The sequence below is a fragment of the Oncorhynchus kisutch genome, linkage group LG5 (assembly GCF_002021735.2).
Source record: "Oncorhynchus kisutch isolate 150728-3 linkage group LG5, Okis_V2, whole genome shotgun sequence".
Taxonomy (NCBI): Eukaryota; Metazoa; Chordata; class Actinopteri; order Salmoniformes; family Salmonidae; genus Oncorhynchus; species Oncorhynchus kisutch.
This window is the reverse complement of record NC_034178.2, coordinates 15513660-15538251: the sequence shown is the minus strand read 5'-3', so window position 1 is coordinate 15538251 and position 24592 is coordinate 15513660. Positions and strand designations below refer to the sequence as shown.

At 45.5% G+C, this 24592-nt stretch overlaps 1 protein-coding gene across 1 annotated transcript; it reads left to right on the top strand.

Moving 5' to 3' along the window:
• The first annotated feature begins 874 nt into the window (after nt 1–874).
• On the top strand, nt 875–24257 carry adamts5 (ADAM metallopeptidase with thrombospondin type 1 motif, 5 (aggrecanase-2)). Its single transcript, XM_031824585.1, has 8 exons — nt 875–2347; nt 10312–10444; nt 11053–11220; nt 11551–11834; nt 16251–16434; nt 16707–16882; nt 18838–19013; nt 20786–24257. The coding sequence occupies exons 1-8, from the start codon at nt 1253–1255 to the stop codon at nt 21456–21458; spliced, it is 2889 nt and encodes a 962-aa protein (XP_031680445.1). The 5' UTR covers nt 875–1252; the 3' UTR covers nt 21459–24257.
• Nucleotides 24258–24592: the final 335 nt, after the last annotated feature.

The window sequence follows — 24592 nt, the reverse complement described above, 5'->3', positions numbered from 1 at the left end:
CAGTCGAACTGTGAGAACTTCTACTCTGAAAATGCCATAAATTATCCATCTCTACAGTTGTACAATTAAGACTTCAGACACTCTCCAGCCCACTGTTACAGTTGCCCCTTCAATTATTAAAAAAGCCACACTTAGGAAGTTTAAAAATAACAGACAAGTGTTAAATACACCCATTTGAATGCTGAGCTAAAGAGTGCTGTTTTCTATTTGGCCTACTGTAAAAAATAAATGTAACCTTTTATTTAACTATAACAAGAGCGGAAGCTTATGAGTTGTGGTGGTGGCTGGTGTTGTTGTTATTGTTGACGTTGTGTGACTGCTAGTAGTGATGATGTCACGCTTGAGTGAAATGAGCTCCAACAGAGCCACACATCACCAGAGTGAATGCCCCTGCTCCGAGCACACAATAGCCGTTATTCTGTACAGAGTAGGCTAAACCCGCGGGCGACTGGGGTAGCTGGAGCGTTGTAGCACAGCGCTGGTTTTCCATAGCAGTCCATAGAGTGACTGCAAATGACATAGCACTCCATGTGACTGTAAATGAAGGCACGTTTTGTTATATCTCCTTCCAAAACACGAGTGTCTTTTTTTTTATCTCACAAAGGAAGATTTTGAGGGATGACCCCTTCGAATTGAACCCTTGTGCGCGCTCATATTTAGACTACACACACGCTCGCGCGCTTAAAAACGCACACAGACAGACTGCCACGCTCTTTCTGTCCCAACTAGTGGGAATACTGAATATATGGTTGACTATTGAAAAATGCATTGTTTTAGTTCTCCTTTACTCTCCTGTTTGCGTCTCGGCGCCGGGGACAGGACCAAAAAGGGGAGTTGGGTGGGGCGGCAGACTCGGAAGCCTCCAGCACTTGACTTTGCTTTGATTTCGGCAGACACGAGAACACAGCAGGGAGAGAGACGAGGGGGGTGGAGTGGCGAGTGAGTGCAAAGGGGCAGGACTTTTTCTCTCTACTCTATTAAGAGGAAACTTTTGTGTTTTGTTCTCCAAGTTCAGCTCGGTCCTCAAGCCGTGTTCTCCGCTGCGCTTTTCTTCAATCTTCGCTCTTTTCTTCCATTCCCTCCGATGCCTTCATTTTTCTGTGTTTTTTTTCACTTTTCATTGCAATTCTGGATATCGAGATCATGCGCATTCAAACGGGACCTGTTCTGAAAATTGTTTGTTCTTCGTTTCCATTACTGTTTTAGTTGGAATATAAATGTTTCGCCGTGCACTACTTGTTTTGGGGTAAAGATGACCCGTGTCTTTTGCGCTTTTGCTGGAGTCATGATGGTGTTTCGCATTATTTTGCTGTGCATCATGGAGTTGCATACTGGCTGCGATGCCGTGCTCGCCGCCGGTCTCACCACTTTCAGGGCTTTCGCTCCACCTGCACAAGAGGGTGTTGTGCGGACCGTCGATCGGATTTACCATGGTGGTGGGAAGGTTGGTTACCTACTCTACATGGATGGGAGAAAGTTTCAGTTAGATATGGAGAGGGATGAGTCAATTTTGTCACATCACTTCAGTCCGAAATATGTGATGGCCCTGATGGGGGCGGGAGAAGGCGCCGCGCCTCTGCATCGGGAGTGTGTTTACAGGGGAACCGTGGACTCCAACCCCGAGTCCCTGGCGGTTTTCAGCCTCTGTGGTGGGGGTCTAGAGGGATTTTTCGCTTTGAAACACGCACGCTACACAATCACACTTCTCATCCGAACCAAGGGACACGATAACGACGTGCGTTCGCTGGATGACAAGGATGCGAAGAGCGCGCTCCACTACTTCACGCGGGAGCGCTTCAGCTTCGAAGCCATGCCTGTGAGCGAGAGCTGTGGGACCAAGGAAGGGCGCGGGCGCATGGATGCATCGAGGAAACACCGGCGTAAGGGTCGAGGGAAGGGGAAACGCGACCGGCATGGTGTCACCCTGGACAGGGGCGAGGAGCGCAGCAGAGCGCACGGCAGAAGATGGTGGACGCAGTTGTCCAAACCTGCCTCTCCACCCTCACTGGGAAGTCGGCGCAAGAGGTCGGTTTCGCGCGCCAGGCACGTGGAGCTCCTGCTGGTCGCAGATGAGTCCATGTCCAAGAAGTACGGCAAGGACCTGCACCACTACCTGCTCACGCTGGCCTCCATCGCTTCCAAGTTGTACGGCCATGCCAGCATCGAGAACCCCATCCGTCTGTCCGTTGTGAAGGTGACCATGGTCACGGAGAAGGAGAAGGGGCTGGATGTGTCCAAGAACGCAGCCGCCACGCTCAAGAGCTTCTGCAAGTGGCAGAACCAGCAGAACCCACTGGACGACGACAACCAGCACCACCACGACGCCGCCATCCTCTTCACCAGGCAGGTAAACAAACAACCAAAACCAGAGTCCGACTCTCCCCCCCCCCCCCCCCCCCCCCCCCCATCACCTGGCCGAGAAAACACATACCACTGCGCGCCAGGTCAATCCCTTCCCACTCACTGGACTAGAGCGCATTTTACACTGAGGTGTTACCCCAAGCATGACGTCAGTGTTTGTTGTTGTTATGGTACTGCTTGCGTGACAGACCGTTTCTGTACTCGTACCTGTTATTCGGGGGAGTCATTTGGCCCTAAATATGTTATTTACATTTTTGTTATCAAGCAGAAATCTGCTTCGGTTTATAGTGTTTCCAATTTGAGTGATTTTGCGTCACTCTCTCTCTAGTTCTCTCTGTCTGCCTTGCACAGCCTCCCTCCTCTGTGTGGGCTCCTGCGTGTGTCTTATAACAACCCTAAAAAAATAGCGTTTCCTCCGCTGGTGTTTTTATGGGCAGCCTCCTCCGTCTGACTCTCCCAGTCCCCTGACAACCAATGTCTCGAGCCTGTGTGATCTATCGCACCCGCTGCGCACGCACATTCTTCCACGGTTGAAGGGATGTAGTTGAAATCAGCTGCTGGTTAGAGTTCAGAATGTTACTCTCAACCAGAAACCGCAGCCAACCCTTAATTTTTTTTCCCTTAATTTTTCCCTTCCAGTTTTCTTTTTCTTTTTCCCCCTCCTACATGTTTTTCTCTGAGCAGAGCTGGGACTGGAAAAAAAGCAAACACATGCACTACCATTCAAAAGTTTGGTGTCACTTAGAAATGTCCTTGTTGTTTAAAGAAAAGCCATTTTTGTCCATTAAAATAACATCAAATTGATCAGAAATACAGTGACTATTGTAGCTGGAAATGGCAGATGTATTTTATGGAATACCTTTGTAGGCGTACAGAGGTGCATTATCAGCAACCGTCACTCCTGTGTTCCAATGGCACGTAGTGTTAGCTAATCCAAGTTTATAATTAAAAAATGCTAATTGATCATTAGAAAACCCTTTTGTAATTATGTTAGTACAGCTGAAAACTGTTTCCTGATTAAAGAAGCAATAAATCTGGCCTTCTTTAGACTAGTTGAGTATCTGGAGCATCAGTATTTGTAGGTTCGATTACGGGCTCAAAATGGTCAGAAACAAATAACTTTCTTTCTTCTTCTGAAACTCGTCAGTCTATTCTTGTTCTGAGAAATGAAGGCTATTCCATGCGAGAAATTGCCAAGAAAATGAAGATCTCGTACAACTCTGTGTACTACTCCCTTCACAGAACAGTGCAAACTGTTTCTAACCAGAATAGAAAGAGGAGTGGGAGGCCCCGGTGCACAACTGAGCAATAGGACAATTACATTGGAGTGTCTAGTTTGAGAAACGGACTCCTCACAAGTCCTCAACTGGCAGCTTCATTACATAGTACCCACAACACACTGGTCTAAACGTCAACAGTGAAGAGGCGACTCCGGGAGGCTGGCCTTCTAGGCAGAGTTCCCCTGTCCAGTGTCTGTTCTTTTGCCCATCTTAATCTTTTCTTTTTATTGGCCAGTCTGAGATATGGCTTTTTCTTTGCAACTCTACCTAGAAGGCCAGCATCCCAGAGTCGCCTCTTCACTGTTGATGTTGAGACTGGTGTTTAGTGGGTACTATTTAATGAAGATGCCAGTTGAGGACTTGTGAGGTGTCTTCTCAAAGTCTACCACAGGGATTGAATATATGACCTACGGATCCAAATCATGGTATTATGATGGTAATAGTGCTCACTGTTACCCCTAGTGGCCGGTTGTGAAGGTATTTACGGATGTCCTCAGGACATGGACAGACCTCCAATTTCGAAGTCAATCTTGAGCGATCTGCCTGCGTTTAACACACACACACACACACACATCTCAAACCCACTAAACTCTCTGCATTTTTCACCCCTCTGCTGTGGTTTCTTGGTCCGTCGGCTGTGGTTGAGGTGCCAGGTATCTTTCTTGCCTCAGGATTGTGGTACGCGTAACTAAGTCATGCAAGGTTTTTTTGTGCTGGAGACGGCTCCCACTACAAGGGAAAACCGAGGTAACTTTTTTTGGCCCCGGCGCCCGGGTGGATCCTGTTGGCAGTGCCACGGGAGCATACCTGGGCTTGGTAGGTTGGCAGAGCAACGGAGCGCCAACTATTACCACCACCACCACCTGCATGGGTATGGACTTCCCACCCACTTGGCAGTGCTTTCCCTCTGTGTCACCTGCAGGGGGTAGGGTGGCATGGCTGGCACAGTGGCTGGCACACCGGGCACGGAGATACTTGGCGCTGGCACTACCCAGAGGCAAGTGACAGGTCATAACAACAGGAACAACTCTATAGCATAACAACATGATAACACCTGCAAGGTGTTTGGAGTGGGTCATGACTTATCAAAAGGTTAAAGGTCAGTGAACCCCCTCAGCCGATAGGATTTGAACTCTGATTTCATGATTGGCTGTAGTGTCAGATCACTGTGTCTTTAACCCTTCCATTCATTTGTCTCTTATTGCTGTAGCTTGTCATCAAGGAAGTTAATGTCGTAGCTTGGGTGAGTCGCGCTCATTCAATGGAAGTCAAATCCATCAGCAGACTGCATTCTCACAGTCAGAGACGAGACCCATCCATTCTTTGGCGATGTAGGGGGGGGTTTATTGGAACATGCGGTTATTCATGCATGGGTCCAATTACTCCGGTCCCAACACCCCCATGTCCTGAGTGAGCAGACCCATGTGCCAGTGTCACCGGGCTCTGTGCATGCAGCGCCGCGACAGAACAAGAGACACATTGAGGGGACTCCGTGTGCGTATGCATTTGTCATTTGTATGTGTGTGCAGTTGTGGGTGTGTGCATGCGCGTGTGTATGTGCGTGCCTGTGTGTGATTATTAGGTGTTACGTCACAGTGTGACCGGACGCATGACTGCTCTCGCCGGGGGACCGGGACATTAAACAAAGCCTCACTGTGAGGAGAAGAGCTCTCTACTGACAGAACATAGAGCAGGGATCGTGGACTAGATTCAGCCGCGGGCCTATTTTCTTCTGGAGCAGATGTTCAGGGGGCCGGGACATAATTACAAATCATTTGTGGACTGCAAATTAGCCGCAAGAAGCCCAAACACATATTATAATATTTGACTAAAACATAATCATTTCCAACCTTGCTCACATTTGTACACGATCACATAGGTTTCTCTATTATGTGTGAGAATACTTCAAAACAGATTTCCAAAATTGAAATCACTTGGAGTTGATTTGCTGGTGTTTTTACAGTCTATGTCCAACAATAACACTAAGAGTTTTTTTGCTCAGATAACTTGGGAGGCCCAAAAAAAAATTGTCCCATGGGCCTCCAGTTAAGGAGCCCTGACATAATGAGAGACAGACAGAGCCCAGAAATAATCAACTTGAAATAGCCAAGAAAACATCATTAATGACATGAATATGCAGCATGGAAATATTCACCATAAATATTACATCCTTCGGGATGATCATGTTTATTGTAGCCTCTTACTTTGATTGTTCCCTCGTGCACTAGGACATACGTGTTTTACGGTTTCCTTGTTGCCAGAGAGAGAGGTAGAGAGAGAAATATAGCAGGGGGGGGGGGTAGAGTGATAGAGAGAGGACACAGAGAGAGAGAGGGAGGGAGCAAGATTGTGTGTTTACTCTGAGAAAGAGACAGGAAGAGAGAGGGAGACAGAGCGAGGACTCTGAGAGTGTGACTGCAGGGGGCAGAGAAAGCATAGAAACGTAAGGCTACGTCTCCGTTTTTGTTGAAGGTTACGCATCTGTTTGAAGGTTAAGGGCACGTATTCGCCACACGTCCCAAAGTAGGACTACTGATCTAGGATCAGATCCGCCCTCTTATTCATAATGAGAAGTTCAATTATTGTTGTCTCTGTTAATGTACAGTGCCCTGCAGATGTCCCTGTCAGTTTCACCAGACAAACAGACCGACCAGTGGTGCGCAGCCCAGTGGCTTTGCTCAAACCAATAACACCTAGGTCATTTTCACTTTATACACAAAACACACAATCACCTTATGCAGTTGCTGGGTCTGAAAAGTGAATTCATAATCTCTGAGGCAGAGTAGCCTATCACACACTCTTACTAGGCAGCTATGGCATGTAACAAGATGCTCCTTACCAGTCACGTGGACCGAGTGATGGGTCGAAAGTTGAATGGCAGAGTTTATATAGGCACGAAATACAGGACCTGTGAAATACCCCAGTCTTATAGCAAATAGAGGAGATATAGTCCTACCCATGGGAGGAGAGGACTGGGAAACACACACCTTAAACACATGCACACACACACACACACACACACACACACGCCCTTTAAGCAGACACACACCGTACACACAGTGCACACACACACACTGTAAGCAGAAACACTGTAAGCAGACACACATGCACGCACACATAGTGTGAACACACACACACACACACACTGTAAGCAGACACACACCATACACACAGTGCACACACACACACACACTGTAAGCAGAAACACTGTAAGCAGACACACATGCACGCACACATACTGTGAACACACACACACTGTAAGCAGACACACATGCACGCACACATACTGTGAACACACACACATACACACAACAAACATGAGCGAGGAGAAGAAGCGACGGGAGAGCACATAGGACATACTCTGCTCAAATCAAATAAAACACGTGCGTACGTACTCAGTTCTCCACGGCACATGATAGAATGTGCGCATGTGCACTGGAGTTGGAATGATAAGAGTATGGACATATGGACGTTTTGGAAGGGAGTCCGTCTGTTGCTGTCTGGTTCGTTTTAGTAGACAAAACAACGCCATGAACTGAAATGATCAGCTAGCAGTTAAGGTCTGGGATGATATTCACCAAGCATCTCAGTGTAGAATTGCTGCTCTAGGATCAAACCTTTTTTTTAACTCTACCCCTGGAATGACGATCACCGTCTCTCTGATAGGCTGATATGGTTGAATATGAAGGATACCACCAGGTTATTGGATGAAGGTAGCCTCTTAGATGTGTGACACAGGTCACAGGAGTTTTGTCAGAGCCTGACCAGGAAAAAACGTTTAGGGGTGGGCTCTAGCCTAGTACGATTGCCATTTAATAGGCTAATGTCACTCTCACCGATGATTGGCAGGCCATTCCTTTCACGGTTAGTTGACACTTACATTGTTGAGACGGATTTTTGAGTGACAAGTTGTTGTGGTTAGTCTCTCTGGACTCTCTCCACGATACAGTAATTGCGGTGTTTGGTGTGTGTGTGCATGCGCGCTAATGCCACAAACTGACAGTGTGTGTGTCTGTGATTGACGCGCTCCTTTACTCAGAGTGGCAGAGTGTGTTTTTCGAACGCAGCTAGGGTGTGTGACCCGAGACACACACAAACGCACATACACGTACACACGTACATGTACATGTACACGCAAACACAAACACACCCTGGCTCTCTTTCTCACACACACACACACACACACACACACACACACACACACACACACTCAGTCTTCTTATATGATCGTCTACTGACCTAAATACCTTACCACCGGAGCTGAGGTTGTTTTTCTCAATATTTCCATCACGGCCCATTCCCTCCCTTCTTTCCTCCTCCTCCTTTTTCATTTCCTCCATCCTCCCGTCCCCTTTCCCCAGGTGTCTGATTCCATAACTTTATTTCTTTTTGCTCTCTCTTTCTCACCCGCCCGCTTTCTTTCTCTCTCTCGCTCACCCTCTCATATGATCTGTGAAAGCCCCTTGGGATAAAAGGAAAATACCAAAGCTGGAAACACACTGGAGAGCGGGGAGGGAGGGGAGAAAAAAGAGAGATGGACTGAGAGTGAAAGTGAGAGAGAGACGCAGAGGGAACATGAGAGGGACAGGGACAGAGTGTAAGGGGCAGTGGGAGGCAGAGAGAGTCGGGGACAACAAGTTCAAGTGAACAAAAGAGAGTGAAGGTGAGAGAGAGAAAGAGAAACCGGGACAGCTAGTAAGTAAGAAATAGGAAAACCAGCACATCTATGGTGAACATGTTGGTTTCTACAATGTCCCTCCCGATTGGCTAGGGAGATTAGCCCTTTCTTCATTGTCCCTCCCGATTGGCTCGTTCATCTGATGGTGACAACAAGGAGTTGAAAACATGTCATGTCTATTCTCTCCATCTACACACACATCAGGGGGCAAAATCTTAACAATGACCAACACAATGCATTTAGTGGAATGGAATCAGACTGGACTGCATTTGACTTTGTTTTTATCTCTCCTTTAGTATGTAGGGGACTTTCTCTTTGAAGAGTCTCTGTCTAAAGAAAAAGGGTGTCCAAAATGGCACCCTATTCCCTATTCCCTGTTCACTATATAGGGTAAATCGGGTACCACACTAGGGCTACGGCCGAAATGGCACTGATGGCCCTATGGACCCTGGTCAAAAGTAGTGCACTATGTAGGGAATAGGGTGTCATTTCGGACACTGCCAGCGTTTGTGTCTGGAGTGAGTGCATGAGGCGTTCCCCCCTGTTGGTCATGTGTTGGAGAGCCCAGAACAGAACATAGACGGGTTTGTTCCTAAAGTGTTTCATCCGAGACGAGTAAATACACAGCCCAGAGAGTCTCTCACACACGGCACAGCGGGCCTGTCAACACCACTTAACAAGGAATTCATCCTGTCCCCAGGGTTTTTATTTTTTATTTCACCTTTATTTAACCAGGTAGGCTAGTTGAGAACAAGTTCTCATTTACAACTGCGACCTGGCCAAGGTAAAGCATAGCAGTGTGAACAGACAACAACACAGAGTTACACATGGAGTAAACAATAAACAAGTAAATAACACAGTAGAAAAAAAAGTCTATATACATTGTGTGCAAAAGGCATGAAGAGGTAGGCGAATAATTACAATTTTGCAGATCAACACTGGAGTGATAAATGATCAGATGGTCATGTGCAGGTAGAGATACTGGTGTGCAAAAGAGCAGAAAAGTAAATAAATAAATGGGGATGAGGTAGGTAAATTGGGTGGGATATTTACCGATGGACTATGTACAGCTGCAGCGATCGGTTAGCTGCTCAGATAGCAGATGTTTAAAGTTGGTGAGGGAGATAAAAGTCTCCAACTTCAGCGATTTTTGCAATTCGTTCCAGTCACAGGCAGCAGAGAACTGGAAGGAAAGGCGGCCAAATGAGGTGTTGGCTTTAGGGATGATCAGTGAGATACACCTGCTGGAGCGCATGCTACGGGTGTGTGTGGGAGGGGAGCCTGGGGTGGTGGGTGGAGTGGAGAGGAGTGTGTGTGTGTGTGTGTGTGCCCTTATCTCATTCATAGATGACACGTGCACTTTTACAGTTAATAACGTATGTATGTATACTGTGAGAGTGTGTGTGTTTGTGTGTGCATGCTTGCATGCCTATGTGTGTCTGTGTGTGCGTGTGTGTGTGTGTGTGTTTCGGAGAACGAGACAGTCGATGGCATAGGGACACAGTGTTTGATTGACTGATTGATTCCTTTACACAGCAGAGTAGCTTCAAGGCCTCTGGGCATCATCTGTATAGATCTGTGTGGGAGCTGGAACACTGGGCAATACACAGTGCTGTATCTAAGAGAGAGAGGGAGAGAGAAACAAGGATTGGCGAGAGAAAGAGAACAGAGAGAGGAAAAAGAGGGCAGAAATGGAGAACTCAATAGCATCAACAAAATATGGGTCAAATAATGTCTGATCTTCTCTCATTTCTCATCTCTAAACTATCCGGCTTGTCCTTGCATTGTCTGTGTTTTGATGTGTATGTGTGAGTTCTACAGTATATGTGTCTGCCCTAACTTGACACTAACTTAAAATCAACATTTAACATGATACATACATTCAATCTCAGGCGATGGGCAAAGTAAAGCAATATTTATAATGTGCCGGCAGGTATTTTTTATGTCATTTCACCCTTTCCACCAACCCGTTTGCTTGTGCCCCCTGTATAGGACCTGTGTGGGCACCACTCGTGTGACACACTGGGCATGGCCGACGTTGGCACCATCTGTTCACCAGAGAGGAGCTGTGCCGTCATAGAGGACGACGGACTCCATGCCGCCTTCACCGTGGCACACGAGATAGGTGGGCACCGCTCACACACCTGCATACAAACACACACACACACTCAATTACGTGCCAATACATGCATACACACTCACATACCCACACATTTCTTTTATGTACGTAAGCATATGCAAACACACATCCAAACTCTATTGCTATCACTGTCACCTGAGGTCTCTTCATAGTCCCCAAATCCAGAGCATACTCTGGAAAACACACAGTACTACATAGGCCCATGGCTACATGGAACTCTATTCCAGTAAGATCTGATTTAAATAACAGATACAACTACAGGTTAAGGAACGAAGCTGACTGAAGAGACACAAACACAGGCACACACACGCATATGCAGACACACGCTAACACACGTACATTGTAATGTTGTAACATTGTTCTATTGTGGTATGATACATTTTGTATTGTAGATATGTAATGGTAGAGTAGTGGTGTCACAATGTGTTGTATGTTGTACTTGCCTTGGCAGCAGCTAATGGGGATTCTTCATAAATACAAACACACACTCTCAAGAACACAATACTCACTGTGTAATACCCACCCCCTCCCCCCAAAAAATGATTTGTATTTCTGTCTGCCTACCTGCCCGTCTCTCTGTCTGTGAACCAAAGGTCACTTGCTGGGCCTGTCTCACGACGACTCCAAGTTCTGCGAAGAGCGTTTCGGCGCTAGCGCGGACAAGCGTCTCATGTCGTCCATCCTGACCTCCATCGACGCCTCCAAACCCTGGAGCCGCTGCACCTCAGCTACCATCACGGACTTCTTTGACGATGGCAACGGTAAGACATGAAGAGGGGGAGGAAAGCAGGGAAGAATGTCAAGGTAGGATTGAGGGGGATGAGAAGAGGAGAGAATGAAATCCAGAAGTATTTTGGCACTCCAGGCCAACCAGGTAACCAAGTCTTTATTGTAGAAGTCAGGAGAATAACCTCAATTACTTACTTGGTTAAACAATGAGGGTTGGGCTCACCTACTGTGCATAGTTAATGTGCTGTTGTCTTTGTCCAAATTGAATCCAATGTCCCTTCACACCTATCGAGTGGCAGATTAGAATGATCGGAGGCTTGACAAACCAGACAGACAAACAGCCTTTGGCTCTCCCTCTACAGCCGAGTGTCTCCTGGACTCCCCCCGCCAGCCCCTGCTCGGCTCAGAGGAGCTGCCCGGCCAGAGCTACGACGCTGTGCGCCAATGCCGCCTGGCGTTTGGACCCGAGTACACGGTCTGCCCGGGCATGGACGTGTGCGCCCGGCTGTGGTGCGCAGTGATACGCCAGGGCCAGATGGTGTGCCTGACCAAGAAGCTGCCCGCGGTGGAGGGCACGCCGTGCGGCAAGGGTCGCATCTGCCTCCAGGGAAAGTGTGTGGACAAGACCCGCAAGAGACACTACTCGGTAAGGACAGGGGAGAGGGAGGGAGGGGAGGAGAGGGGATGGGAAGCAACAACGCAATAGGCTGACAGCATAGACAGAGTGGAAGACAGTGGAAGAGCAGAGTACAACTTAATTATTATGTATTATTCTCTAGAGATGGGAAGGAGGGAGGGAGGAAAAAACAGAAATATATATATAATAATAATAATAAATATGCAAAAAATTGAAATAAATATAATGTATTGTCACAAACACAGGATAGGTGCAGGGAAATGTGTTCAGCCATAGTAGTACTGCCCCCCTGGAGCACATTAGGGTTAAGATGCTTGCTCAAGGGCACATCGACAGATTTTTCACTTTGTCGGCTCAGGTATTCAAACCAGCGACCTTTCGGTTACTCACCCAACACTATAACCACTAGGCTACCTCCTGCCAAATAGGGTGACAACATAGACAAGTCTCTCAAATTATACTACTTGGTGAGAGGAATGATGGGAGAGAGTGTAGAGAGAGGGACAGAGAGAATGGGAGGCTGGGATGGAGTTAGGTGAACGTGTGGACAAGAGTCACAGGAGATATATACTGAGTGTACAGAACATTAAGGACACCTGCCCTTTCAATGACATAGACTGACCAGGTGAAAAGGTAGGATCCCTTATTGATGTCACTTGTTAAATCCACGTCAATCCGTGTAGATGAAGGGGAGGAGACTGGTTAAAGAAGGATTTTTAAGCCTTGAGACAATTGAGACATGGATTGTGGACATGTGTCATTCAGAGGGTGACTGGGCAAGATGAAAGAATTTTGAACGGGGTATGGCCAGGCGTAGGTGGTCATGAAATTCTATAGTCCCCTAACTAGAATATAGTTCTAGACCAACTAGGCATCTATATTCAGTGTTGGGGAGTAGTGAACTGCATGCAATGCAACTCGTAATTTAACCAGATTTTAAAGTAGCTTGTTAGTGTTTTCAGGAGTTAATAATTTTTTTTGCCATGTAGTGGTGTAGCTAACTACTGGAAATATACACTACTTAAAAAAATTATATGGTTGATGGCAAGAATTTCCTTTCTTTTTCAGCAGCAGACCTGCCTAATTCTCACTTGAAACACATTTTTTGTGTTTAATAGGCGATATTACACACTCTGTTAAAGTATGACTCCAGAGTGATCTGTTCTTGCAGTTTCAGATTTAATAACTTGAGTTAAGTAAACTATATTTTTTATTAAGGGTAGATTTAGTGTATCTTAACTTCTTCCAGTGTGCAGTTATTTGGTAGCTTGGTAAACTATATCTTAAGAGTAGACTCCCAAACACTGTCTATATTGTATATCTAGACCAACTTACTTACTAGAATATACAGTAGATCTGTTTAGACCAACCATCTATTTCAAAGTAATTGCAAACAAAATGTTCAATGAAAATATGCTGTTTATTTTAGATGGGGAGAGGGGAGGGGATGGGAGGCGAGGATGGGAGGATAGGTGAAGAGAGCATAGGAGAGGACAGGAGGTTTCACACCTGCTGGAGGGGGGCCCCCCTAGGGGTCCTAAGGGTGAAGAGGGGGGTACAACGACCCATTGAGAGCTGCAACAAAATAAAAACAGGACATAAGGGGGTTAGGTTAATCCTAGGATCAAAGGTGAGGGGTTACAGTCCATTGTTAGTTTATTGGTTATGTGTTGGGTTAGGGCTATACAATGTTCTACTCCTCACCTTAATGCTACATAGCAACTTCCCCTGTGGGATTTAATCTCTCTTTCATTCTCGGCCATCCTACTCACCAGCCCCTTGTCTCTCATTCACCAATGCCTCTTGCTCCTCCTTCCTCCTCTCCAACTCCTTCCTCCATCCACTCCTTGTCTGCGATGTCATTTGCTCTCTTCTCTATCTCTCTGTTCTTTATGTCCAGGAGTTTGGCTGGACTCCTACCCCAGTCTATTCATTTCCATCCTCCCTCTCTCTCTCCATCCGCACTCTTTCTTTCTACCTCTTCTCTCTCCTTCCTCAGCCTCTCCTTCTCAATCTTGCTTCCCTTTCCCTCTGTCAACTCTTTCTCTTTTGCCAGCTGCGCTCTCACCCTCTCCACCTCCTCTCCCCTTCACCTTCACTTCATCTGCCCAGTTCTGAACATTCTCCCTCTCCTCCCTGACAGCCATCCTCTCTTCCGTCAGCCACTCGCTTTTCAGAACCATCTGCCGCCTCTCTCCTTCTCAGAATCGTCCCTTCTCTCCCTGCAGTCTTCTCCACCCGCACCTCCCTCTTCTCCACTTCCCTCCTTGCCACCTCCACCTCCTTCCTCTCCTCCGCCACCTCCTTCCGCTCCTCCCCCACCTTCTTCCTCTCCTCCTTCACCCCCTTTTTTCTCCTCCGCTACCTCCCTCCTTTCCACCATCACCTGCTCCTCTCTCTTCCCCTGCAGCTCCCTCTTCTCCACCTCCTTCCTCTCCACATGCTCCTCCCTCTTCTCCGTTAACTCCTCCCTCCTCTTAAACTCCTCCTCCTTCTTCTGGTTGGACTCTGCCCTTTTCTTACCCTCCTCCATGGCTTTGAGCTGAAGGACAGTCTGTAAGAATGACACTCCGCAAGTCAGCAAGAGAGGACATGTTCATTTTACAGCCTATCTCAGCCCAACAGTCAGTCGCTAGTCATGATGACCCATTCAGACCTGGGTTCAAATACTATTTGAAATCTTTTAAATACTTTGAGTGTTGCTCTATACTGCTTGGAGTGCCAGATGGGTTGGGTTTACCGTTTTGGGACTATTCTATTGGTCTATTGAGCCAGGAAAGCTCAATCGAGCACAAGGTCCTGAACCCAGGTCTGAACCCACTACAACTAACAACCCATAGAATAAGAATACATAGAACCCAGAGAATAAACCAAGAGGCTGAAGTGTAGTGTGATAGAATATAGAATTAAAATGAATTATTGTAGTTATATAGGTTGTTAGTTGTAGTGTTATAAAATGAGAATGAAGAGAACCTGTAGAATGAATCATTCTTATTCTATCTAACACCTCGACCTGAGTTTAAATCTGTGCTTGATTGAGCTTGCCTGGCGCATTGGAACCAATGGAATACTCCCAAAAGTGTGAACCCTGTCCATCCGGCACCTCAGACAGGCTTAAGCAAACTATTCAATATTTTCTTTGAAGATTTCAAATACTAGGCCTATTTGAACCCAGATCTACTAACAACATTATACCTTTCCGTGATGAGGGACTTGTTACCATTAGTCTAATAATTGCATGGATGTTTATAAACTGTCAAATACACAAAGTACATCAAATACATTTTGAAACTCACTTTAAACTCACTTTAGAGACTGCCAGCCTCCGTGACCTCCCTCTTCATCGTCAAGACCAAAAACAATACAAAATACTGTACAAACAATATAGAGAAAAAAAGTTAGAAATCAACAAAGTCAAAGCAACGAATAAAACAAAAAGGAAATATATAAAGTACAAAAAATAGAGTACAATAAAATAGAAATAGATTAGGCTAAATAGTAGGTTGAATATTTCGCAGGTGTTTGCAGCTAGTTGCAGATAGTGTTGGTAGCGGTCCAAAAGTAAATGGAATCGGATTTGTGCCTGGATGGCGTAACACTGGAATGTTTACACCATCCGTTGCCATGGCAAATGGTTATGTCATAAGAGGTAAATCAGGATAGATGTATCTTTGTGATGTCATCACAAATATTAACCTTCTAGATGATGTAATAATGATATCAACATCTGTGGCCTCTACAATGATAGTAGGCCCAGCAATTAAGACAAAATAATAATGCAAATGAAAAATAAAAAACACAGAATAAATAAACAAAGACGAATAGAGACAATACGTAAAAAATTCAAGACAGTTCAGATCAGCTTTCTCTCCCCCAATCCTAACCTTAACCATTAGTTGGGAAAATGCTAAAATGACCCAAGATCAGCATCTAGGGATAACTTGTTGTAGGCTAGCATAGCACATTGCTACAGTCTGACTTTGCCTTGATGTACTGGGTTGCCTTTGAACATTACTTTCATTTCTATCATCATGCCGCCCCACACCTCTCTCAATGTATTACACTTGCACAGACAACCACGTGCATGCAGATACACAAATGGATCAAACACACACACACATAAACACATGCATCACACACACACAGACAACCGCATCACACACACAGACACACACACATAAACACATGCATCACACACACAGACACACACACACATTTTACACGTGGCTTGGCTGCAGGCCAATCCAACTTTTAACGTGCTCACTAGGCAACTTTAACAGTACTCTCTTATCTCTCCCCTTCCTCTATCCCTCTCCTCCTCTGATCTCTCTTTCTCTCTCTATCTCTCTCTCTCAATCTCTTTCATATCGCCTCCCGCTCTCCTATCTCCTCTTTCTCTTTCATCTTCCCATTCTCCTCTCCAAGGCATCTAACCATGGTAGTTGGAGTTCATGGGGTCCGTGGGGGGCATGTTCGAGGACGTGTGGTGGAGGGGTGCAGTTTGCCCAGCGTCTGTGTAACAACCCGCCGCCCCGAAACAATGGGCGCTACTGCACCGGCAAGAGGGCCATCTACAAGTCCTGCAGTGTCACCCCGTGCCCCTCGCCCAGTGAGTGTAGTACTGCAGATTGACTGGCTGACGCGTGTGATCACATAGTGCTATAGACACACATAAGCACACACAAGTATACATTTGATCATGCAAATACACAGGCTTACAATAGATCAATATTTTGTCTCTCTCTTGCTCTCTCTCTCTCACACACACACACACACACACACACACACACACACACACACACACACACACACACACACACACACACAGTCTGAAATTCTAATGTTCCCACTCTAACATGTGGTGGAACTTACCTGTCGCAGGTAAGAGTTTCCGCCAGGAGCAGTGTGAGTTGCGGAACGGCCCCCAGACAGACCCTAAGGGGGTGAAGACCTTTGTGGAGTGGGTACCCAAGTTCGCAGGGGTGCTACCTAAAGATGTGTGCAAGCTGACCTGCCGGGCCAAGGGCACAGGCTACTATGTGGTGTTCTCGCAGAGGGTGAGTGAATAAGAGAAGGGCACTGGGGAGTGAAAGAGTGCGAGTGAGGGTACAGTACTTTGGAGTGCTTTCTTCCACTACCACTCGTCCACGGCCTTTGTAGTGTCCGTTCTGCTAGTATGATAATGATAAAGATGATGATGATGATATTGATATACCCATGATAATGATATATACAGGGCCTTCAGAACGTATTCGCGCCCCTTGACTTTTCCCACATTTTGTTGTGTTACAAAGTGGGATTAAAATTGATTAAATTGTCATTTTTGGTCAAAATAGTCAGTAATGTCAAAGTGGAAGAGAAATTTGAACATGTATAAAATATAAAACAAAAACACTAATATATCTTGATTAGATACGTTTTCACCCCCTCGAGACAAAACATGTTAGAATCACCTTTGGCAGCATTTACAGCTGTGAGTCTGTGAGTCTTTTTGGGTAAGTCTCTAAGAGCTTTGCACACCTGAATTGTACAGTATTTGCCAATTTTTCTTATTCTGTAACAGGATTCAATGTCGTCTTGGAAAGCAACTCCAGTGTATATTTGGCCTTGTGTTTTAGGTTATTGTTCTGCTGAAAGGTGAATTCATCTCTGTCTGTTGGAAAGAAGACTGAACCAGGTTTTCCGCTAGGATTTTGCCTGTGCTTAGCTGTATTCTGTTTCTTTTTATCCCCCCCCAAAAAAAAAAAACCTTGTCCTTGCCGATGACAAGCATACCCATAACATGATGCAGCCACAACCATGCTTGAAAATATGAAAAGTGGTACTAAGTGATGTGTTGTGTTGGATTTACCCCAAACATAACACTTTGTATTCAGGACAAAAAGTACATTTCTTTGCCACATTTTTTGCAGTATTACTTAAGTGCCTTGTTGCAAACAGGATGCATGTTTTGGAATCTTTTTTTATTCTGTACATGCTTGGTATACAGGCATGGTGAAATCCTTCCTCTCCGGACAACTGAGTTGGGAAGGATGCCTGTATCTTTGTAGTGACCGGGTGTAATTGATACACCATCCAAAGTGTAATTAATAACTTCACCATGCTCAAAAGGCTATTCAACATCTGTTTTTTTGTTTTGTTACACATCTACCAATCGGTGCCATTTCTTTTGCTTGAAATTCTTTACTCGATTGAAGGACCTTAACAGACAATTGTATGTGTGGGTTACAGAGATGGGGTAGTCGTTCAAAAATCGTGTTAACCACTAATTATTGAACACAGAGTGAGTCCATGCAAAAATCATTATGTGTTTTAAGCAGATGTTTTACTCCGGGAACTTATTTAAGCTTGCCGTAACAAAGGGGTTGAATACTTGTTGACTCAAGACATTTCAGCTTTTCCTTTTTATTCATTTCAAAAAAATGTTCCACAAACAAAATTCCACTTTGACATTTATGGGGGATTGTGTGTAGATCAGGCTGTAACAAGAACAAAGGATGTGAAAAAGTCAAGCGGTGTGAATACTTTCTGAAGGCACTGTACATGATAATATACCCATGATGACTGTGAGAATACTGATGATGATATATTTATTTTATACACGGGAATCTCACAGTCGTTTATATTTCGGGGAGATGGTCTTCCACAGATAAATGATGATGTAGTTCAGTAAAGTGGAGTTGAGTGCAGGTGGCGTCGATAGTTCATCATACAGCCAGCGAGGGAAACAAATACCAGTCAGACAGTCAGGCATTCGGTCAGCTCTTCATCAGGCACCTCTGTCTTTGAAGTTCACGGATACTCTTCCTTTGTGTAGGTAAGGCGAGAACATCTACCACCGACTCTAGACACCCACCTGGGTAATGCTTCGGCAGCTATAAGCGCCTGGGAGACCGCCACACCTCGGCAGCAATCGGCAACCATCTCCTACGAGGCGAGCCTCTACGATGAGGACGACGAAGACTGCAACCACAGCAAAGATGATAATATCTCCTTATTTCTCCTTCTCCAGGTGGCGGACGGGACAGAATGTCGGCCGTACAGCAGCTCAGTGTGTGTGAAGGGCAAGTGTGTGCGTACCGGCTGTGACGGCATCATCGGCTCCAAGCTGCAGTTTGACAAGTGTGGCATCTGTGGAGGGGACAGCACCGGCTGCATCCGGGTGATAGGGAACTTCACCAAGAAGAGGTAAGGGAACCCACATACACATAGACACGCCTGCAATTGAAAGAACATTTGATGTTTCCATGTGTATTTTGTCCCGTGCACAGCACCAAGAAAAGACTAAACTGAAATTGAGATTTTTCACTTGAAAGTTAAAAAAAAATGGGCTTCTCTTAATTATTCACAATTCTAAATATTTGCTTGGAGGCTAATTCTTGTTTATTGTGTCATGTATCTCACATGTAGTAAGTTGCAGGTGCCAAATGGGAAAAATAGCCGTTAAAACTATTTTGAAAAATAAAAATGGAACCTTCTGCTCTGTTGCACTCGGTTGTAAAGTGAAAGGGTGCGAGTAAATGGAATTTTCACGTATATGTACATCTTGAGTGCATTTGAAGGAATGGTCTATAGATTGTCTTCCTCTCCATCTTTCATTCAACACATTTACACATTCTTCTTTAAGATATCAATGTCTCACACTCACTCTTTCAATCCCTCTAACATCCACCCTTCTCCCTCATCTCTAAATACGTCATGAGTTTGTAATTCTAAATCACACCTTATAATGGTGAAGATAGACATACACTATATACTGTATACCCCTTCAAATTAGTGGATTCTGCTATTTCAACCACACCCGTTGCTGACAAATGTATAAAATCGAGCACACAGTCATGCAATCTCCATAGACAAACATTGGCCGTAGAATGGCCTTACTAAAGAGCTCAGTGACTTTCAACGTGGCACCGTCATAGGATGCCACCTTTCCAACAAGTCAGTTTGTCAAATTTCTCCTCTGCTAGAGCTGCCCCGCTCAACTGTAAGTTCTGTTATCGTGAAGTGGAAACGTCTAGGAGCAAGTGGTAGTCCACACAAGCTCACAGAACGGGACGGCCGAGTGCTGAAGTGCGTAGTACGCAAAAAATTGTCCGTCTTCGGTTGCAACACTCACCACCTTGTTCCAAAATGTCTCTGGAAGCAGCGTCAGCACAATAACTGTTTGTCTGGAGCTTCATGACATGGGTTTCTATGGCTGAACAGCTGCACACAAGCCTAAGATCCCCATGTGAATTGTCAAGCGTTGGCTGGAGTAGTGTAAAGCTCGCCACCAATGGACTCTGGAGCAGTGGAAACGCGTTCTCTGGAGTGATCACGCTTTCACATCTGGCTGTCCAACGGACAAATCTGGGTTTGGCGGATGCCAGGAGAACAATACCTGCCCCAATGCATAGTTCCAACTGTAAAGTTTGGTGGAAGAAGAATCATGGTCTGGGGCTGTTTTTCATGGTTCGGGCTAGGCCCCTTAGTTCCAGTGAAGGGAAATCTTAACGCTACAGCATACAATGACATTCGAGACAATTCTGTGCTTCCAACAAGTTTGGGGAAGGCCCTTTCCTGTTTCAGCATGATAATTCCCCCATGCGCAAAGCGCAAAGAGCCCTGACCTCAAACCCATCTAACACCTTTGGGATGAATTGGAACGCCAATTGCGAGCCAGGCCTAATCGCCCAATATCAGTGCCCGATCTCACTAATGCCCTTGTGGCTTAATGGAAGCAATTCCACGCAGCAATGTTCCAACATCTAGTGGAAAGCCTTCACAAAAGAGTGGAGTCTGTTATAGCAGTAAAGGGAAGACCAACTCCATATTAATGCCCATGATTTTGGAATGAGATGTTTGACAGGCAGGTGCCCACGTACTTTTGGCCATGTGGTTTACAACATACCGGGGAACATACACACCCACTCCTCACTCTCCTGTAACTGCTTTCTCCCCTCTCTCCCTCCCCCATGCAGTAAGGGCTACACAGACGTCGTGAAGATCCCAGCAGGCTCCACCCACATCAAGGTCCGCCAGCACAAGCCCAAGGACCAGCCCCGCTACACAGCCTACCTGGCCCTGCGTCGTCCCAGTGGCGACTACCTTCTCAACGGCAAGTTCATGATCTCTACCTCAGAGACGGTCATCCCCCTCAACGGCTCGGTGCTCAACTACAGTGGCTGGAGCCAGCGGGACGAGTGGCTACACAGCATGGGCCCTGGGGCCCTCAGAGAGGCCCTTACAGTTCAGATTCTGGCCACGGACGCCAAGAGGCCCCTGGATATCCGCTACAGCTTCTTCATGCCCCGTCGTGTTTCGGCTCCACCGCCGCCACCTCCCCCGCACACCTCCACAACTACACCCACCACTACTACTACTACAACAACCACCTCTACTAGATCAAGCAGTAGAACCATATCGGCCCCGTTTTTGTCCCTGGCTCTCTCTACAGCCCCAGGGGTGTCGACGGCGGCTGCCTCTGGGCCCCAGTGGGTGACTGGCCCCTGGATGATCTGCTCCAGGACTTGTGACACAGGCTGGCAGAGCCGCACGGTGCAGTGCAAGGACCCACAGGCCAAGCTGGCCAAGGGCTGCCCTCTGGGCGACCGCCTCTCCGCCTTCAAACAATGCCTGGTGAAAAAGTGTTGAGAGGACCAGAAACTAGACTCCCCTGAAAGTAGGGGGTACACACAGACAGAGAGACTGGCTATTGACAGTCAACCCCTCCTCTTCCTTACCCCTCCCACCCTACTATGCCAGGCCCTGCTTGGCACAGCTACAGACATACGACGGACACATGTGAACACTTCCGAATAGTGCAGCCGCCCAATCAGCAACCACCCACTTGTCAAATCCCTCCTCTATCGGAAGGTTTTGTTTGTATTCCCCTGTTAATGACATGTTTTGTTTGCTTCTCTGTATGTTCTTGTTACTGTGGGTTTTTCATGATTTGTCCCCTTTGTCTCTTTGTCTTGCGTGACTGCACACCTCCGGACAATGGGCCTCCGTGCTAGTCTGTCGAGGGGCAGTTTTTCTCCACTTCCTTTCGGGGTCCCCGTTTTTTCTTCTTGCTCTACCCACTGCCGATTCTCCACATACGTTTGGTCTATCCAACTTCCTGTTTGGATTGCGGACCAGGAAGTAGGCTGGGGGCACAACCAAGAGCAAACGATCCGGGGTTGAACCGCACTGCATACATCCCAGGTCAGAAAATGGACATACAGTGATAGACTGAGTTGGGGCAGACTTGTGCCCAACAGCTAGTGCTGAGCGATTTTAAACCTAAATTTTGTTTATTATTTTGTTTTTTAAACAACTAATTTGACAGACTTTGTTTCAATTATTTGGATCCCATGTAGTTATGTTTTTTTCCTGTGAACTCAATGTGCACATGGGGCAGTTTCTCTAGAAATAAATCAGATCAAGCCCAAACTATGCGATGGAGTTGGGAGTTGTAGTTTACATCAGGCCAATATTGGAAATAGTTTAGTGCAGAAAACATGCTAATTAACTACAATGATCATAATGGATTGCGTGCGTACTTGTCCGATCTGTGTGTTTCTTATATGCCTGCTACATCAGGTTAGTACAGAAGAAGACGCATTCGAGAGGGAAAGGAAGCAGTTACTTTGCGAAGTATCTCTACCTGAAAATGCATAGTCTAAGGGGTTGATAGTTGGTATTCAGTAGTCATAAAAGTATGCCTTATTTACTTTGAAGAACGACTAAAATACTGATTTTGTCAGACCGCATAGGCAGCAGCTCTATAGGAAGGACTTGGAATGAAATAATAAAATCATCAAATTAAACAAATGTAATATACACAACTGAAATATTTTAGTAAGTGATAAGTAGTACTGGGCAGTCGCTATCATTATTACTTGTTTTATTCTGTGTTACAGCATTCAACCCACATAGTGCATTTAATATTTTCAAAAATGGTTTGAAATCGAAAACCATGATTATATTTTAATAATCGAACCGAAACCGAACCGACCTCAAAAAGCACTAATCGCTCAGCACTACCAACTGCCAATTCCCAGTGACACCTATAGAGTGACACTGGGCCAAGAGACCACGGTGAACCTTCAACTCTGACCTTTGTGGAGGTTAAAGGTTGTAATTATATAAGATTACATGATGTGTGGGGCTAAGCTTGACATTTGAGTGTTTTGTCTTTGTGTGTATGGGTTTGTTTATATTGTGAACATACAAGTGTGAACATACAGTGTTTTTGTCATACTCCGTGTCCTAAACTCTTTTAATGGACTTTAACCCTCAGTTCCATTTGTATCACTATGCGGGTGCTAGAGGGTCGCTACCATTTTGTCACTGTGTTTATCTGTCTGTCTTTCTGTCTGTTTGTCTGATTAGGAAAAAAGCAATTCTTGCTAGTATGACAATGTGTGCACTGGATACTCGCAAATACAGCAAGAGGGAAACTAACCCAGTCATACCTGACCAAATACACTTCTACAGCTCTCTCTCTCTCTCTCTTTCTCTCTCTCTCTCTCTCTCTCTCTCTCTCTCTCTCTCTCTCTCTCTCTCTCTCTCTCTCTCTCTTTCTCTCTCTCTCTCTCTCTCTCTGTCTCTGTCTCTGTCTCTCTCTCTCTCTCTCTCTCTCTCTCTCTCTCTCTGTCTCTCTCTCTCTCTCTCTCTCTCTCTGTCTCTCTCTCTCTCTCTTTCTCTCTCTCTCAACATATTGACACGTTCTTGTTTAAGCTATCCATTTCTCACACTCAAGTCTTTCTCTCACTCTGACATCCACTACCATCCATTCTCTGTCATCCCTCTGTCCCTCATGAGCTTGTAATGCGAAACCACACACCCTTTGACGGGTGGTGATAGACATGCAATATACTGGATACATATGGGATCTTGCAACATAGGCACAACTCACTGTTTGTCATACACAGGCACAGACACACATTCACATAAAGAATACACAGCACCCCCAAATGACTTAATTAAGAGTATTTTCACTGTATTAGGCCCACATTAACGCATAATACACACATATGTACACACACATTTTAACTCGCACAATACACATTTAGATAGAAGCAACAGTATCACATATGTACAGAATACATTTTGCACACACACATATGTTTTAAAAAATTCCACCGCACGCATGCAAACACACACATGCGCACACACACACACACACCAATATAGTGTATCTGTATTACTGTTTGACACTTCCCATGGGAAAAGACCCTTTCGTTGAACGACAGAAACACAGCACTGAACTTGTAATTTATTGTTTGTACAACTGGTATGTGAAAAAAAGAACCATGTGATGAATTTATTTATTATTATGGTAATGTTGTATCATGTTTACTATTTAACTAAGAATATGACTGTGCAGAATAATTCATTTTGAAGAAAATTGTGTTTTCTAGTCATCTACATGAATATATGTACATAAAATGTATATATTTAAAAGCTCTGTGTCGGTTTCATTCATTTATTGGACGTGTTCAGAACTTTTTTTTTTTTAATTTAAACATTTTACGAGGAAAGACCCTTGGGGTACGAAACCTCTTTTGAAAGGGCGACTTGAACTAACGTAGCAAAGTATCCTCTCTCTCTCTCTCTCTCACTCACTCACTCACTCAGACTTTGTACTTTACATACAAGAGGTTAAAGCTTAGTTCCCAGATCTTATCAGATGATGGCATACGGTCCTGCAACCACACATACAGCGGCTACAGCGGAAGTAGTGCCCCGTCACCATGTGGTCAGAACTACACCTGTTCGATCGCGTGACAATGCACTCA

What these genes read in the sequence shown, in the direction of transcription:
- adamts5 (XM_031824585.1), top strand. Translation starts at nt 1,253, where the DNA reads ATGACCCGTGTCTTTTGCGCTTTTGCTGGAGTCATGATGGTGTTTCGC. An exon ending in CCCGCAAGAGACACTACTCG is followed by an intron (nt 11,835 to 16,250) that starts GTAAGGACAGGG and finishes CTCCTCTCCAAG; the next exon opens with GCATCTAACCATGGTAGTTG. An exon ending in CACCCCGTGCCCCTCGCCCA is followed by an intron (nt 16,435 to 16,706) that starts GTGAGTGTAGTA and finishes TACCTGTCGCAG; the next exon opens with GTAAGAGTTTCCGCCAGGAG.